The sequence below is a fragment of the Pyrus communis genome, chromosome 7, assembly GCF_041283825.1.
Source record: "Pyrus communis isolate YQ-2024b chromosome 7, ASM4128382v1, whole genome shotgun sequence".
Lineage (NCBI taxonomy): Eukaryota > Viridiplantae > Streptophyta > Magnoliopsida > Rosales > Rosaceae > Pyrus > Pyrus communis.
Window position 1 is genome coordinate 18,187,336 of NC_142571.1, and position 18,222 is coordinate 18,205,557.

General features: G+C 38.1%; 2 protein-coding genes across 2 annotated transcripts; one reads left to right on the forward strand and one right to left on the reverse strand.

Moving 5' to 3' along the window:
* Nucleotides 1-1,316: 1,316 nt before the first annotated feature.
* Nucleotides 1,317-3,211, forward strand: LOC137733207 (uncharacterized). Its single transcript, XM_088696545.1, has 4 exons — nt 1,317-1,427; nt 1,553-1,695; nt 2,049-2,110; nt 2,340-3,211. Exons 2-4 carry the CDS (start codon nt 1,555-1,557, stop codon nt 2,992-2,994), a joined length of 858 nt encoding a protein of 285 aa, XP_088552671.1. The 5' UTR covers nt 1,317-1,427; nt 1,553-1,554; the 3' UTR covers nt 2,995-3,211.
* A 3,511-nt stretch (nt 3,212-6,722) lies between these two features.
* Nucleotides 6,723-9,449, reverse strand: LOC137735584 (syntaxin-71). The gene is made up of 8 exons (XM_068475016.2): nt 9,188-9,449; nt 8,484-8,609; nt 7,851-8,016; nt 7,668-7,753; nt 7,257-7,325; nt 7,138-7,182; nt 6,902-6,964; nt 6,723-6,803 (listed from the first exon to the last, which is right to left on the reverse strand). The coding sequence occupies exons 1-8, from the start codon at nt 9,344-9,346 to the stop codon at nt 6,723-6,725; spliced, it is 795 nt and encodes a 264-aa protein (XP_068331117.2). The 5' UTR covers nt 9,347-9,449.
* Between the last annotated feature and the right edge of the window lie 8,773 nt (nt 9,450-18,222).

An 18,222-nucleotide genomic window follows, 5' to 3' on the forward strand; every position in this document is an offset into this window, starting at 1 on the left:
CCCTCTCTGCCCACTTCTGGACGGTCATAATACCTACCAATCGAATAGGTTTGTTAACCATACTAGAAACTACAGTTAAATAAAAACTTTAAAAAAAATTAAAACCCTAAAACTTCAAATTAAAATGCCTATCACCACACATCGACACGTAGGACAACCCAATCCTGGTATCCGATTCCGCGCCACCTCATCAGTCTTATAATTTGATTACATCTGGGCCCTTCGTTCTGTTGACTCAATCACAAACGCCCATCGCACACGTACGCTCATCCAACACTTATCATGAGGCCGTAGGCCAATCGTGCTCGCCACTTGCTCTACCCGACTGCGGCTCGCCAATATTTCACCGCGGGAGACCGGCGCGCCACCTCCCCCACAGTCCTGCTACGAGCAAAGACGTTAGGTGTTTTTCTTTTACCGATAAAAAAAATTGTTTTTTAAATAAGAGTTTTAATGAAAAACTCGCACTACTGGTTCACTTTAACGAAAAATCATATTTTTAAACTAAAAATCAAATCTGGTACTATTCACTTTACTCTTTATTTTGTCCTTATCGTTAAAACTCAAAGTTTTCAAATTATTTTCATTAGTTTTCATTTTTTAAATAGTACCATATTACCAAAATACCCTTATCAAATATCAATTTCGAATATTCCATACTTTAGTCCATTGTAGAGTTAAGCACATCTTCTGCCCAATATAGATAAGTTTGTTAAAAAAAATAGTACCATATTACTAAAATACGCTTATAAAATATCAATTCTTTATTTTTTTTTTTTTGAACAAATTGAATATCAATTCTAGATAACCATCAATAATGCTAATGCAATCGATAAAAAAACAATGGTAATGGAACATTTAGCAAGGGAAAACGATAACCTTGATTTTTAATGGAGCTGATCTTCAGATATTGTTTTTAACTTTGACGCACCTTAATTTATTTTTCATCATTCTATCAAATAAATCAATTATAACAAAAAATATTGTTTAACAAAATTGTATAGGAGGAGAAAAAGTAACGGGTACTAATTGAATGACCAAACAACCCTTTGACTTTCTAATCACTGCTGACCCACTTTAATTTACTGTGAGGGCGTCTGCAGAGGAGACAGTTTTTTCATTATCTTCATCTCTTTTTTTTAAATTTTCTGTTAGGACAAACTGTCGTGACGTGTAATAGCGGCTGTCTTTCCTTTCAGGCGCAGTACCAACCCACCTCTCGCCCCCGTAAATAGCATCGCAGTATAGGGGTAAAATGGTCAAACTGGATAATAAATCGAAATCATATAAAATACGAGGGGCCGAGAAGGCAACAGAAAAGTTAATAACAAAACCCTGATTATATCGAGTACTGTGAGATCTGCGCAAACAAAGAAAACCCCTCTCACCCCCGATAGCCTCCACAGTTCGAGAAAACCCTCGAGAAAGTGAGAGAAAAAAATTTCCCGGCAGCCAAACACTCACTTCTGAGTTTCTCTTCATCTATCTTTCCCTCCCAGATACGATCTTTGTGTAATTTATCTGAGCTTTTTTATTTTTTCTGTCGAGGAAGAAATGCGGATCAGGAAGAACGCCAAGGTCTCTCCCCTTCTGTTCACCTCGCACGCTCCAGAAGCCGAGGAGCTTCTACCGCATGTGTGCCAGATCAACCGGAACCCCTGGGATGTTATTCCTTTGGGACCGGAGTCGGACCAGGTCAGTGAAATCTGTGTGTATTCGAGCTCGATAATTTTATCCATTTTCATTTTTCAAAATTTCTGGGGCAGATCTGCGTGGACCCTCTTGAGCCCATGAGCTCATGGGAATTAATTTCTGTTTCTCTACCAGCATTTCTGGAGCTAGGGTTCTCATTATTGTGTGGGTTTTCTGGGTTTTTCCCCTAACATTAGGGTTCGTAATAAACCCTAAAATTTCCTGTTTTCTTCCTGTATTTAGCTTCTATTACTCGATTAGGGAAATGGGTTTCCTTCCTTTTATGATATTTCGAGGGGAAATGCGGTTTTTTGGTGGGTTTAATTTGGTTGTTTCGGGTTGCTGTTTGTGTGTAGTGGGAGGTCGAAGAGAGCTTGTACGGTGGGAGCTTCGGTGATTCAATCGGAGCCGTCGAGAGGTAAGCTACGCTTTGCTCTCCTTCTCATCGATTCGATTCGTTCTTCTCCGATTTCGTTCGATATTATTATTATTTCAAGCATTAGGGTTTTTCTGTTTCCTTTCGTTTTTTTCTTTTTTTTTTTTTCTTTTTTCTTTTTGTTATCGCTCTCCCCCTCTTTATATCATTATTTTTAAATTCTCGCGGCCCTCCTTGAAATGTTGCTGTTATACGATGTTACGAAACGCAGCGTCGCGTCGTTGAGGGATGGCGTGGACGAGAAACCCTTGGAAATGAATGAAGGGCCCGCGGCGGAGAGTATCAACATTGAGAACAATTGGAAGGTGGGCGACGAGAGGACGGGGAGCATGTGCTGCCAACGGAATGACGGCCGTGGGTGGCATTGTAAGAAAAAAGCCAAGCAAGGGGAGTCCTTCTGCAACCATCACCTGTCCCTACTTCGATCGGACTGCATTGTCAAGGCCAACGGCAATGGATACTGTAGGGATAATGGAAATAATCACAACATATCTTCGAAGAAGGCTGCCGCCGCGGTGAGCGGGGTGGTACAGCTGGAAAATGGAGGCGGCGGCCGCCGGAAGAAGGTGAAGAAGGAATCCGCCCCTAACCCCTACGAGTTCTATTACTATTCGGGATTTGGCCCTTGGCGGAGTCGGAAGAGAGGCGGCGACAAAGAAAAGGAAGAGACCAAGGCCGAGGGTGAAATTGCTACTACGACTAGCTTTCCTCCTCCTCCTCATGAGAGCGCTCATCGGTCACCCTCGTCTCCAATTGCAAATGGGGAATTCGATTATGACGACGATGAGCTCAATGGCAGCGGCGTTAGCAGCAGGAAGCGGATGAGGAAGCCGGTGAAGGAGAGATCGCTCAAGTCCCTGATGTGAGGCAGCTCAAGGAATTTTTTGGAGGAGAAGGGTGCTAGGGTTAAGAAGCTTTAGGAGGTAATTTCGTTTCACAGATTGTTGTGTTTTCTCGCGGGTGAGGATAGTATGCCTCTCCGGAACATGACAGAAGTGAGAGGGGGTTGTGTTAGAGTGTTAGTCCGGTGTACCGAACAGACAGTGTGAGTCCATGTTAAAAAATGCAAGGGTGGTTTCGTAATTTAACAGTAGTGTTATTATTCGTTTCTCTAATGTGTGCCTTAGAGTAGAGTTATAGGTCCGACGTGAAGTGACGTGGCTGAATGGGAGATTCTCGATCGAAAAATTAAAAAAAATCAAAGATCCATGCAACAGAGACTTTATTGGGGCCCACAACTTGTGTGCGACACGTGGAAGGGCAATGGAGAGCGGGGCCCATTCAGTTGAAGAGTGCCATGAATTCACGTAAATTATTTTTTTTAATCTAAGAAAAATCCCAGCTCAACAAATTTCAGGTTAATAGTGGGTCTCTTTCGCTAATGGATATTTAGCGTCGAAGTAAACTAATCCCTAATTTAATAGACGGACGTAACATTGTAGTTATTTTGTGCAGCTGCGCATGCATTACTATAATTGGGTTGGCAAATGGTACTACAACATTTACCAAAATAAGCATTACTATAATTGGGTTGGCAAATGGTACTACAACATTTACCAAAATAAGAAAACGTGGTCCAACCTAGCTAGTGGAATACAAACGTGAAATTATTTAACAAGCCTAGAATTCAAAGAGTTTTTCAACTTCATATATATAATGGAATGATGATTCTCTTCGAATTCTCTTTGTAAGAATTTCGGAAATTCTCAAATTGTGTCTATTTATCGTACATTGTGTGGTCAATTTTCGTCAGGTACTGTTCATGTTTAATTTTAAATAAAAGTATTTAAAATAATTTTTGGTCGTATAATGTACGATGAACGGACACGATTTGATGATCTCCAAGATCTTCACAAAGAGGATCCAGCATTCTATATAATGTGGTGATGGTAATCTGCGGAGTTTCGTAGTACCATTTTGTTGATGGAGTGTTACCTCTTGTTGTACTTAAGTCTTTTGTCAAGAGAAGTTCTTTGAACTCGGAATATATAGTCGCCCCATACAAAAAAAAAAAAATTATATTTTCAATTATGATTTTGGATAATTATATGAATAATGTATAATGGTGCAGTCATATTTGCCGTCTAATAACTTACACAATTGTCTGGTAAATGTCACCAATTTTGCAACTAAATTTCTAAGAACTAGTAAGAAGTTTTGACAAACATGCTTCTTTCTCTATAAGAATTTATCATTTTTCTTTAACGAGGAAATGTCGTAAAATTAATTATAACCAAGATGCATGTTTCAAGCTTTATAAAATGCACTCTTTAAAAATGTAAAAAAAGAATGTTGCATTTAAATTATTATTTTAGGACAGTTTGGTGTTTGATGTTGTCAATATGTCAGTTATAATTGTTGATTATGTGCGTGTAATCATGTTTACCTGTGCGATCATATTCACTGTGTAATCATGATTATCTGGCAACAAGTCATCATCAATTGGATTCGCCAAAATCCTATCCTTCCAATGTCTTTATTTTTATGTTATTTTTTGTGAAGATCTCAAAATTGAGCAGCTAGAATACACCCACAAATATGTTGACCTCATTTCCCCTTTGTCTTTTTATTACTATTCCAATCGTATCCTCATAAATTCAGGAAACAAAAAAAAACGTGCCTAAGGATGCAACCATGTCATTATTTTTGTTTACCATAATGTTTTTTATTTATTTTTATAAAAATATTTCTAAAATTGATTTACAGCATTTCAAGGGCTCAATTCTCCATGGGTAGGCCAACAGTTTCCCTTAGCAACCGGTCATTCGTTGATATGACGCTAATCGGTCCACAGTTGCCTTTAAAAAGCCGACAGAATAGCATCTTCCTAATCTACCAAATCAAGAAATCTGTATCGTCGAAGTTTAATTCAACGATTGAAGTTATTATAACTTTTGAAGTGAAGCTTTGTTTGTAACTGTTGGATAAAAAATAACGACACGAATTTCCTGATTTGATGAATTAGGAAGAAAGAATCTGGTGAGGATTCCTTTTCAACAGATTGGGGGGCTTGTCCCCCTCACAACCTCTTGTAGACACTTATCCTAATCTGCATTCTCCCCCCCACCCCACCCCCAGTTTAGTTTAGCAGTCCCCGTTTCGAGCATCCGTATCACCGAGTGGTTGCCTCAAACTCTTCTAGGAACTATATTAACTATTCCTTCCTTCTCATGTGCTATCCTCTATACAAAGGCTACTGAAATTTCTTTATATGCAGAGTTTTGTTAAGAATGGTTGTACCTGGTTGAGCGGACCTGTAGTCTGTAGACTTCTAAAACTGAGCTCACCACGAACCCCTCTGTCCGGGTGATGCATCGGGGATGATCCTCCTGCTCATGAGAGCAATCGGATCGTTCAATATGTTCTGGGGTCTAATGCTGGCGACTCTCCTGGCGGTCCTACGAGACGCTCGGTCGTGACCTTGGTTTTCACCTTCAAAGCTGATGCTCTTACATGGTATTAGAAAAAACTCCAAATGACAAAACATGCTATAGAATTGTTAAATTTTCATCGTAGTTTTTTAATTTCCACTTATTTTAGTGTTATCTACCATAAAAGAAAATAATAAAAAAATTAAAAATTAACCATGATAATTTTGCATAACAAATTTATATTTAGAGAGAGATGGTAATGCTAGCCCAATTGATGTCTCTAGTTTTCCTTGACTGGTGTGAGTGTGTTTCTTTTTTCTTGACTCATTTCTTATCCTATCTCATTAGTTCGCTTTCTTGTTCGATTTTGTTTGCTTCCTCGTTGGAGAATGACTAATACGAAACAAGTTCACTGTCATCACAACGTCCTGTTCTAATAAAAAGTGACATTTGTAAAATTTTCAACACATAACATTGTACTACTAAATTAAGACGTCACGTGATTGTACACCCATTCCATATAAGTTGTTTCCCTCTTATTGGGCCTGGTGTATAGTGTATACATAAATTTCTCAAGTAAATATTGTATGCTTGTATCTAAGTGGCATTCCTTGCAATGTTTGCAAAGGTTGTGATTTCCTAAGCTGCTAGAGGTAGCTCATGTAATGAGGGCCGGTATGTAGGAATATGCTAGGTCAAAAGTTCAATTATCTTCCATTATAACCAAAATAAATATGTGGTATTTCCACATAAACATTTGCTAAAAAAATGTCGGTCAAATATTTTGGATCTTCATGCAATAACTATTTGCCTATAAAAAGTTTGATCCAATAAATTTGGACACTGACATCCCCGCCTGCTAGCAGACAATACATACACAGAGAAACCTCAAACCACACGTTTATATATTGTCCATCATCAATGAGAATAGAGTGCAGATACTGAGATACACAACCATAAACGAAGTAGAGAACTCGGAGAAGTAGTTGCTGGATCACTAATTTCACTTCAAGACACTGCAGCAGATCAAAAGCACAAACATTAAAACCAAAGAACGCTGGCTTAAACATTTGAAGATTACATTATTCATGATAAATTGTGCCTTGTATAAATTAGAAAAATCAATTAAATTCTGCTAAAATGGTTGCACAGGAAGACGACACCAGTGGAACAAAATATTTGTCAGACCATTACTGTTAATGCAGGTAGCAAAGAGATCAAACTTACTTGTACAAATAGGCGGCGATTCCTAAAACCAGAATCAGGAGGGTGATATCGATGCAAAAGTTCCGGCTAGACCTCAGCTATAGCAGAACGTTGATAAGGGTGTGAGGAGGCGATATCAATGTAACAGTTTCAGTTCATACGTCTAATTTAAAAAAAACGCAAACAATGCATTTACCTTGACTATGGTATCCTTGAGTCTCACATTAGTGTTTTTAAGGTCAGCATTTGCCCTGTCAACCTGGAGTGGTGTCGAAATAGAGCTCAATTATCGCATTTAAACCACTTGCCACTTGATGCAATCAACATCAAAACGTAACAGGAAAATAAAGATTTCACGACTTCCAAATAATGAAGTTCAGAGTTTTCTAATAGATGAACGAAAGAAAATGACTTAGAAGGCAGAGGGGTTACCTTATCATCTATTTCATCCATCAAGGGCACTTGTCTATCTATTTCCTGTACATAAAACATATACAATTATAACAGTCACCATGCAAAAATTACGTGAATTGTTAATGGTATGAACAAACCTCATTCATGTCGCTGGCCATATTTTTCAATGTGTCCAATCCTTCTGCTATAACATCTAGACCTTGATCCTGAGTCAAAGTCAAATTAATATTCGATGTAAGATTTCAGCACTTACTATGTCAAGCAAAACTGACCAACAATTTCAATCTTCAAGCCGTATTGCAAAGAGAATTATTTAACTAAATGGCGCAACAAAAGAATTTACAAGAGGAGCCAGATTCCAGTCTCGCAAGTAAAGCATTTTAAGCATCTATCTAATGTGAATCAAAATCAGAACTTCAATTTCACAAACAAGATCAGTAATTTTAATCACAGAGTAATTAGAAATCTCTACCACATCTCTCGTTACAGAGAAAGTACAATAAATTAGAAGCACTACTTTGGATAGAACATGCTATACGAATACGTGCCTGTTTCATTCTTCGCATTTCATACTCCTGCCTAAAGCGATCCGACTCCTCAGTCTGTTGAAAGTACTCATTATCATATCTCCTATCTGACATAATTTAAGGCATTAAGAAAAGTTAAAAGTGATTTTAGTTCTCTTAATCATGGAAACTTTGGTCACAACCTTATGCTGGTTGCATGATTACCTGAATTCGAGTCAATTTTGATTCCAGCGTACGGAGCTGAATCTGTCCAACCACCAGTTTGTTTAGCTGCAGTTGTTGATCCATCTGGTATTCCTTCTATCCTCTCTTTTAGTACAAATACTAACTCGCTTCGAGCCTCAAGATCTTCTTTCGAAAGCCCTTTGACCTATGCATGGTTAATGATTGTATTTCATAATAATTAGTTATACACAACGACGGCACAGAATAGTATCAGAAAATAAAATATATATAGGGAATTGTTATTAGCACATCACAAATGTCATTATGCACCCCTCCCTTCTATATAACATAAGGAAGAAATTGCGCTACGAGGAGTGTTGGTGTGCCAATAATATCTTTCAATAGACAATATTATCATCAAACATAAAATGCAACCGCCATATTACAAGTATAATATTTTAGTACTGATTCGTTATAGTATCCTAAATTTCTAACTAAATAATCAATTTACTCTTGTGGATTGATTGATGCATAGAAATCATTATTCACTAAATCCAAACCAAAGTAAGTATATTCGATTGAAAACTTGAAGCAAGTTGTGACATTTCTTGGAAACCAAGAAAAATGTTGAATATGGCATAACTTAATTATATGAACATTCAAGGATTAAACCTTTTTAGGAGCAAGTCTTCGCAATTTGGGGAGCTCTTCAAGCAAACGAGCCTTGGTTCGTCGAATCTCAGCATTCATAGCAACAGCAGTAGCCCTGTTCCTCTCCGTTGATACCATCTCCGATTTCTACAAATACCAACAATTAAAACAGACAATTCATAATTCATCAGGACATAAGCACAGTTCGGTAAACACCGATAAAAATGAGAGAATAGAAAAAGATTAAAGCTTTAATTTTTTATTTCTTTTGGCTTTATGTTTATTTGGCTTCATATTCTATCCTTTCCTTTCCTTTTGACATCACTTTGGTTTCTCAGAAATCATATGGACTAAAAGGCTAACAAAAACTAAAACACAACAAAATCGTTTTTGTTTTGAAGAAAATAGGAAAATGATTCCACGCAATTTTTTTTTCTCTACGCATATATCTTTATTTTTGACCTTAACAGATCGAATAAAACAAAGGAGAAGCAACAGAGAAAAATAATCAGGAATACACGTTAATGAAAAAGGATGTGCATAAATTATCTCATAAATATTATTGTCACAAAGACCTACCTAGCACCCTTCACATGAAACATGGAATTGAGAATTCTATATAGGTTTTTTCTGATTTTTTCCCTTCCTCTACTTCAACTAATTAATTTCTCATCAACCAACCAACCAGACACAAGCTTAGTTTGTTAAGGAAAGAAAAGAGAGACCTGGAGAGCAGCATCGAGGTCGGCCTCAACGGCCCCGTACAGGCGAGCAAAACCATCGTCCCCAGAAATATTATTAAGCTCCTTTTGCTTATCTATGTCGTACTTGTCGTATTTCTTGCATATTGCATCAACCCTCGTTATCAAATCGATCACACTCATCTCTCTCTCTCTCTCTCTCTCTCTCTCTCTCTCTCTCTCTGAGTTGTCAACTGATCAGAGACTCTTGTTGCAGTGGTGGGTTTTCTGGTTCAGTCGGAGGACGGAAAAAATGAAGGCCAACTAATTACGTTGACTGTTTTGATTCTTTAAGTAATGAAATGAAAAAGAAACGTAAGAAAAGACAGATAAGGAAAGACAGAGAATGGGCAATTAAGTTTTTTGTTAACAGTATTTTAATTCCTTAATTATTGTAGGGCGGAGATTATAATGTAATAATCGTAGGCCCACAAAGCAGGATGTTGTGCTAGTTTATTTTCTCTTGATGTTTGTTTGGAATTTCCAATATCTGATTCTGAAAGGTGTACTTGTATGTTGTATTTTGTACAGCACTCGGACACTGATTGCATTCGGGCGTTTGATGGGGCCTAAAAATATCATATGCAAACCCAATTAAGCTTCAAACATTAAAACCACAGAAGGCTGGCTTAAACATTTGAAGATTACATTATTCATGATCCATTGAGCCTTATATAAATTTGAAAAATCAATTAAATTCTGCTAAAAGGGTAGCGCAAGAAGACGACATCAGTGGAACAAAATATTTGTCAGACGTTAATGCAGGTAGCAAAGAGATCAAACTTACCTGTACAAAAAGGCGGCGATACCTAAAATCAGAATCAGGAGGGGGATAGCGATGCAAAAGTTCCGGCTAGACCTCGGCTATAGCAGAACGTTGATAAGGGTGTGAGGAGGTGATATCAATGTAACAGTTTCGGTTCATACGTTTCGACAATCCAAACCAGGTCCTGTATGGCATTACTGTTTGTATCTCCCTTGCCGAAAAATGCAGACAACGCATTTACCTTGACTATGGTATCCTTGAGTCTCACATTAGTGTTTTTAAGGTCAGCATTTGCCCTGTCAACCTGGAGTGGTGTCGAAATAGAGCTCAATTATCGCATTTAAACCACTTGCCACTTGATGCAATCAACATCAAAACATAACAGGAAAATAAAGATTTCACGATTTCCAAATAATGAAGTTTAGAGCTTTCTAATAGATGAACGAAAGAAAATGACTTAGAAGGCAGAGGGGTTACCTTATCATCTATTTCATCCATCAAGGGGCCAGGGCACTTGTCTATCGATTTCCTGTACATGAAACATATACGATTATAACACTAAAACATCTCAAGAACATCCCCAAAATGATGATAATGACGTAATTTGAGAGTCTGGGGTCCCTACCTCGTCGGGAAATCCGTGGATCGCCAGAGTTCGTGATGGGTGTGGAGGTCTCGGGTTCCCCGAGAAGGAGAGCTAGTTACGGGAAAAGAGAGTGGGGAGCTGAGGTGGTTCGCCGGAGTGGAGGTGGTGGTGGCTCGGTGCTCCGGTCTCGGTGCCGGTGATAGTAGAGGGAGGACGAGAGGGGTGAGAGCGAGAGAGGTGAGAGCTGGTCTGGGCTTGAGATCGTGACGTCCAGGTGGTGGTGACGGTGGTTCGTCGGCGTCGCAACGGCGAGGTGGTGGTGGTGTTCCCGGGGAGTGAAGGTGAGTGAGAGAGATGACTGAAGAGGGAGGATGACAGAAGTGAGACAGAGGGAAAGGAAGAGACAGAGAAGGAGAATCGGGAGAGTTAGAGAGGGAAGAGAGAGAGGGTGACGTGTGAGAGTCAGAGAGAGGCTCGAATGAGGAAGTGAAAGAGTGCATGCGAAAGAGAGGTAGGAAGTATGGGGAAGAGTGGAACAGTTTGTTAAGGGGGCGTGGAACTGTAGTGAGGGGCTTTCCCCTCTGGATCACTTCAGGGGTTGTTTGTGTACCTTTGATTTTCTTGTTAAACATTAGAATCGCACGGTGTTTGGCCCATTCTGGAAGAAAAAAGATAAAAAATTTTAAAGCAGCTGGGCGGTATCCAGAAGGAACTTATGTCCTCAAACTACAATGATAACTCTTCAAATAATTTTAGTGAGACAGTTCACCTAGAGGCTCAAATTAATAAAAGACTTTCTCGAGTACTTAAGGAGGAGGAAGTGATGTGGGCGCAAAAAGCAAAGTTTAATTGGTTAAAATATGGTGATAAAAATACAAGATTTTTCCAACTATGTGCGACTATGAGAGTGCAAATTTACCATTTTGCCCCTTATTGGGAAAGGTGCATACATGCAATTTACACCTTATACGCGCACACGTGTTTGTAAGAACATGTACTACCTACAAAGATGTGAAAAGGAACAAAGAGTAATAAGGACTCAGATGTCCATACATGGAATCCGCGGCCGCCCCTCCCCTCGTCGGAAGTGAAGCCCAGGAGCGACGGTCCGCCCCTCTGCTCCCGTCGGAAAACCTGCAAGTTGTGAAGCCCCTTCCTAATCGGAAAGCACATTAGGAAAGACTAGGAGGGAGGGATTAAGCAGAGCTATTCAAGTCTAGGCGGGGCTATATGAAGAAGCCAAAATCTGAAAAGTTTTTTTTTTTGCAAAGTTAGTCGCGCCCGAGGAAGAAGATGAGGTCTCAACAACCATTTTAATTCCATGGTTTATCTAAGATGGTCCCACCATCTTTTTAATTGATGCGCATTTCTCTTAAATAGTCCCCCATTTTCTGTTTATTACTTTTTTATACCCTTTTATTTTTCTCTTTCTTAACCTAAATATCAATTTTCCCCTCTCTTACCCCAATATCACTTTTTATTTCTTTTAAAATCACACCATATATTTTGTACCTAAAACTCTCACCTTTTTAAAAAAATAACGTTTTATTTAATGTTTAAATATAATTTTGTTAAAAAAGTGTTTAAATTTAATTAATTTACATATTAGATTATAAATTTGCCTGAATCCGTCTAATCTGCCTAGACCCTGCCTACGCACAATATCCCAACCCGTCGCCCGATTAGTGCTAGTGTCTTTTAGAACCTTGTTTTACAATCCCTCTTTCTAATTCTTTGCCTTCTGTGTGCCCAGATTCGTTGCAGTCTGCAACATTCAATCAACCAACAACAACCTTGCAGTTGCTTTCCGTTGCATTCTAAGTGAAAGCCAACATAGTCGATTTGACACTTATATGAATGGTTGGAGTAAAATATAGCAAGAGATGCTGCATTTTGCCGTTATTGCTATATTTTCAAATGAAAATAGGAGATGTTGGCAGTGATGTCTTCACTGAAAAAGGGTTTTTAATGTAACTTGTTTGTATTGATAAATTATGGACGATGTTACTAAACGGACTTGGTTGTTTCCCTTTTTTTGAACTTTGCACTCTTTTAAATTTGTCCATCCCCCTACTAATTCCTGGCTTCGCCACTGGTCCCTACCTAGTCGAGAAATCTGTGGGTCGCCAGAGTTCGTGATGGGTGTGGAGGTCTCAAGTTCGCCGAGAAGGAGAGCTAGTTACGAGAAAAGAGAGTGGGGAGCTGAGGTGGTTCGCCGGAGTGGAGATGGCGGTGGCTCGGTGCTCCAATCTTGTAAATATTATTGTCACAAAAACCTACCTAGCACCCTTCACATAAAACATGGAATTGAGAATTCTATATAGGTTTTTTCTTATTTTTCCCTTTCTCTACTTCAACTAATTAATTTCTCATCAACCAACCAACCAGACACAAGATTAGTTTGCTAAGGAAAGAAAAATAATAATAGAGAGAGAAAGACCTGGAGAGCAACATCAAGGTCGGCCTTAACGGCCCCGTATAGGCGAGCAAAACCATCGTCCCTAGAAATATTATTAACCTCCTTTTGCTTATCTATGTTGTACTTGTCGTATTTCTTGCATATTGCATCAACCCTCGTTATCAAATCGATCACACTTATCTCTCTCTCTGAGTTGTCAACTGATCAGAGACTCTTGTTGCAGAGGTGGGTTTTCTGGGTTCAGTCGGAGGATGGTAAAAATGAAGGCCAACTAATTGCGTTGACCATTTTGATTCTTTAAGAAATGAAATGAAAATGAAACGTAAGAAAAGGCAGAGATAAGGCAAGACAGAGAATGGATGGAGGGCAATTAAGTTTTGTGTTATGAGTATTTTAATTCCTTAATTTATGGCAGAGATTATAATGTAATAATCGTAGGCCCACAAAGCAAGATGTTGTGCTAGTTTATTTTCTCTTGAATTTTGTTTGGAATTTCCTATGTCTAATTCTGACAGGTGTACTTGTATGATGTATTGTGTACAACACTTGAACACTGATTATATTTTGGCGTTTGTTGGGGCCTAAAAATATCATATGAAAACTCAATTAAGTTTCAAGGCTCGACTATCATAAAAGTCTCAAGTCAAGCCTAAACACATGTAAATGTATTCAATCAAGAAAGAAAACTATTTACAATCATGCCACAATGTCAGACACTTGTATTAATCACGTCATGTCCATGCAAATCCATGCATATTCACCACACCATGACTTATCACAATAACTACTATCACAATAAAATAAGCTCAAGTTGCGTGGCGGGGATTGCTAAGTGAATGGTGGTGTGGACGATTATGAGAGTTTATCAGGTTTTAGGGGAGTCAAGATTATGGAAGACTTTACTAAGCTCACAATCCTTGACTTCTACGTAGGTAAGTTTGATAGCAAACAAACATAGTTTTCCTTTTTCCTTATCAAGCCAGCCAAGTCAATTAGAAAAGAACCAGACTTAAGGCCTTAAGTTCACGTGAAGGCCCAACAGAGCTTACATTTAATGAAAAGAGAGGTGGACTTTTCCTTCCTAGCACACGTAAGAGAACGATGAATGAAAGTCAGGAGATGCGTTACCAGAATTAACGCATGTGGAAGTTGACTTAGGGGCGCTCTAAGAAGAACACGCAGCATAGTCTTCACAAGAACAAAGGCACTCCACGGTCTTACACCAAAATAGAACGTCGCATTTGTGCTAAGAAAAATGAGGATGAAGACTTAGCTATAACAGGAGATGCCTTAAGAAAGCCTACAAAAGAGAACTCTTCACCTACAAAAATGAAGATTCAACCCAATACAGGGAGGGATAGAATGTTATAGAGAGAGGAGAGATTCAAGATTGCATCGCACAAAGCAATGGAAATCTCTCCCCAAGTGCAAACGAACTTGAATCCTAAAAGCCAAGTTCTTACGATCTTAGGAGTTCCTCCCAACTTCCTTCGATCTCCCTCAGCTAATATCAACTCGCTTAGAACCCTAGGAAATCCAGATTACCCAACCCATAACACTATGCAACCATGCAAAGTTCTCTCTTATGCTAAACTGGTAAACTTTTAACTTCCACATCATGCCTCACTTAAGCAAGCCATTATTTGATTAATCATGATGTCTTCGAGTTATTAGTATAACAGAGATACTTCCCAAGGCACACTAATCCTCTCGAGGAATCCGGGACTTGTATTCAAACGAACCAAGGGAAGCAAAAGGTACCTGTCAAAGCCCAAGTCCAACTCGACCTAAAAGTCCCCCAACATGGTTGTACTTATTTTTTATTTTAATTATTATTTATTTTATTTTTGGATAATGTTAGGGAAATCATCTATTTAAATCATATTTTATAAACCATATGATATAGTTGTTGATGATTCGATTATTATTGAAGTGTTATTAACGTGTTTATTTCATATTGGTGACACATCACATGGATTGCAAATGTGGTCTAAAAAGTTAGTCTACCTAGTATTACTCTTTACTTTTATATTAGTTGTGGTAGCAAAAATCTGTCATCTTGAATATTGACGAATTTGTATCTACAAAACAATTAACACCCTTACTCAAAAACCAAATCCTCACGCGCTCATGAGGTGATGGGGGTTTGGCCAATGGATCTCTGAGGCTTAAGTTAGTATCTATCGAAAGAGTGAGTGTTTATGGCTTTTATGCATAGCTTACCAAAATTTGGTGGGGATAGAGTTTTTCTTTTTTTTATAGTTGGAGTCGCTGGCCATAGGGTTTGAGTTTTGCTTTTCACGTGGCGGCATCTTATTGGCCAAGATGTGTCAACTGTTTGATGAATAAAGAAATAATATTTTTCAAGATATTGATTAGGATATAATATATTGGGATAATGATGAAAGCATCCATGATTGATTGTAATAAAGATTCCTTACTTGATGGAATTGACCTTCAATTGGGAATATATTAAAGATAGGATTTAGTTATTAATCATTTCTTTAATGCATTTGACTTTTCCAGCAAGCGAGCCTTGAACAGTCGTAGACAGCTGCTTGGACCTCTAGAGATGTTGAGCTATGCAATGGAATATTTGAGAGCACTGCCCATTTAATAAGGGTAATCTTGTTATTTCAGAAAAAATACACGTGTTGTCTTCTAAATTTTTGGGATTACTTTTTCCTCCATAAATGCCCCACACCTGCTGGGCTACAAGCAGAAAATGGTAGTAGGTGTAGAAATCCCAAGCTACTTAGGCTTGCAGAGAGTTGTTTTTCAATTTGATGTAGATCTTCCAGTTTGACAAAAAAATAGAGTATTCTTAGAAAAGGAAAAGCAATTGCTACCAAAACTTATTTAAGCCTGTCTTGAGCAGAGGACTAAATAAAATTGGAGAACAATTCTATCTCCAACAAGAAAGAGGGAAAATGCTAGAGGATATTGAAAACTTCTCCATTAGTTTTCTTCTTTGCTTACCCTTGCGAAGAGTTGATTGTCGTCGTCGGTTTTGTTCTTCGCACCGCACCAAGGTAAGAAAAACTTAATTTTCTTTCTTCTTTATTTTTCTGGACCCTCGAAGCTCGATGGAATGGCTCAGCGAGGGCTGAGGATGGTGAGACAGCTGCCACGGGGCTCTTGCGTAAGTTGGACAGCCCAATAAGCTGCCTTAGTGTGTCGCGGTTGGCTGACGGGGGCCAGGTGCTCGACTCGTCTCGGGCCGAGGTAAACAATGCGCTTAGGTGCGAAGCTAGGCTAACCACGAGGCTTAAGCCTTTCTAGGCGTTGGGCCTAGCGCGGGGCAAGTGTGAAAAGGGCTGTAGGGCACCGACTCGTGAAGGAAGAGACAAAGAGAGACGCGGGGCACTTTCTCTCTTGCTGCTGAGCTTGGCCGCATGCTGAGCTTCTTGGGCCATCCCTGGTTTGCCCTATTGCGCTAGCCTGCTAGACCGAGAAAGAGAAGGAAGAGGGTGGCCTATCTAGGCCTCGCGCCTTAGGGCAGTGTGCTTGGGCGTGGCCTGGTGTGCGGCTACATGTAGAAGAAAAAAAAAAAATAATAATAAGAGAACAATAATAGAGAGATAACTATAGTTTGTTGTATATGATTGAAAAATAAGTGGTGCTATCCACACACTTCTTTTAACATTTCACACACTCTTCTCAATTTCAATCATCGTATCGAATAAATTAAAAAAGATCAATGAACATAAATTAACACGGAGTGTGTGAGCAGTGAAAAAGAGTGTGTAATATGTAGATAGTACCATCCTCAAAAATAGAATGAGCTGAATTTTGATATATAAATAAAGAAAGAAGGGAAAACGAGGGCTTAAGGCAAAATTTTACGTAAAAAAAAACTTAATTTTTCAATATGGAGAGCGCATATGACCCTTTTTTTTGTTGGAAAAAATATTTTATTTGATATGAAAGAAGCATCATAGGATAAATACAATGATTATCAAAAGGATAATGCTAGAGAAATCAAAATTTTAAACTAAATTTGTAAATTAAATGATGTGTGACCAATATGAAATAAACACGTTAACCAACACTTAAGTAATAATTCAATCATCAACATCCACTTTATGCGGTTTACAAAATTTGATTTCTTTAACATTATCTTTATTAAAAGCAATGTTCTAAAAATTAGCCTAGGCCGCCACTTAGGCACTAGGCAGTGAAGGCCTGCCCCGATTTTGGGCAAATCATTTCGAAAAATCAGTCTAGAGCTAGACGGCTCCCAGGCAGTTTTTAATTTTTTTTAAAATTTTTAATTATATATATATTTTTATTAATTGTGTGCTTTTTTCTTTTTTGATTTCATGGTGGTATACTTATGGAAATGGTGTACCTAATTTGCAAATAATGGATTTACTACAAGTTCATCCAATAGTGAAATGAATTGGAGCATTTTTGAGGGGATACATACAAAGAAAAGAAATAAACTAGATATAACAAGGTTAAATAATTTACTCTATATCCAATCCAATGCAAGGATCATATTCATGAACAAGAAGAATTTAGTCCAAATCCTCCTCATTATGATTATATGTTTACTATTTTTTAAATATTGAACTTTTTGGATGTATATAATTTGTGTATTCTTCTACTTCTATTTTTGCATTTTATCATTATTTTATTATCCATACAAGTATAATTTTTTTTAAGTGTAAATAGACACTTATTTACAAGATATATAATAAATTTACATAAATCCGTCTATACTGCTTAGACGCCGCCTAGCCGCCTAAGCGTAAGCTCCTACTCACAGCCCGACTAGCGCCTAGCCATTTTTAAAACCTTAATTAAAATAGTTAATTCCAAACCTAAACGTGAAAGTCAAAAACAAACAGATCGTCTAGAAAAAATCATGAATGTTTGAAACCGTCACAAAAATTCATGCATGCATGCATCATTTAACTACCCTACCATTTCTTATATCTTAATCCAAAAATTCGTACCATTTATATCGAGCTTCAAGATGCATCCCATGTGGTGTCTACTTATTCATCCAACGGTTGAAATTAATTGTACGGCCATCCTTTTTTTTTTCTTTTTCGTTTTTGGTCGAATACGGCCATCCTCTTTATTTTGATGCTCTTCTTTTCTTGTGATTTTGACGTGCATTTCTATGAAAACTTCTTTATGTAGTAAACTTAAAAGAACATATTTCTGATTATTTACCAAAATAAGAAAGAAAATATCTCTGATTGTTTACCGAAATTAAAAGAAAATATTTGTGATTACAA

Bases quoted from the DNA above. Each gene is read 5' to 3' on its own strand.
- LOC137733207 (XM_088696545.1), top strand. From the start codon at position 1,555: ATGCGGATCAGGAAGAACGCCAAGGTCTCTCCCCTTCTGTTCACCTCG. The intron at 1,696-2,048 runs GTCAGTGAAATC...GTTTGTGTGTAG, and splicing joins TGGGACCGGAGTCGGACCAG to TGGGAGGTCGAAGAGAGCTT. The intron at 2,111-2,339 runs GTAAGCTACGCT...TACGAAACGCAG, and splicing joins TCAATCGGAGCCGTCGAGAG to CGTCGCGTCGTTGAGGGATG.
- LOC137735584 (XM_068475016.2), bottom strand. From the start codon at position 9,346: ATGAGTGTGATCGATTTGATAACGAGGGTTGATGCAATATGCAAGAAA. The intron at 7,183-7,256 runs GTTTGTTCATAC...TTTTATGTACAG, and splicing joins TGGCCAGCGACATGAATGAG to GAAATAGATAGACAAGTGCC. The intron at 6,804-6,901 runs GTAAATGCATTG...GTTCTGCTATAG, and splicing joins TCAAGGATACCATAGTCAAG to CTGAGGTCTAGCCGGAACTT.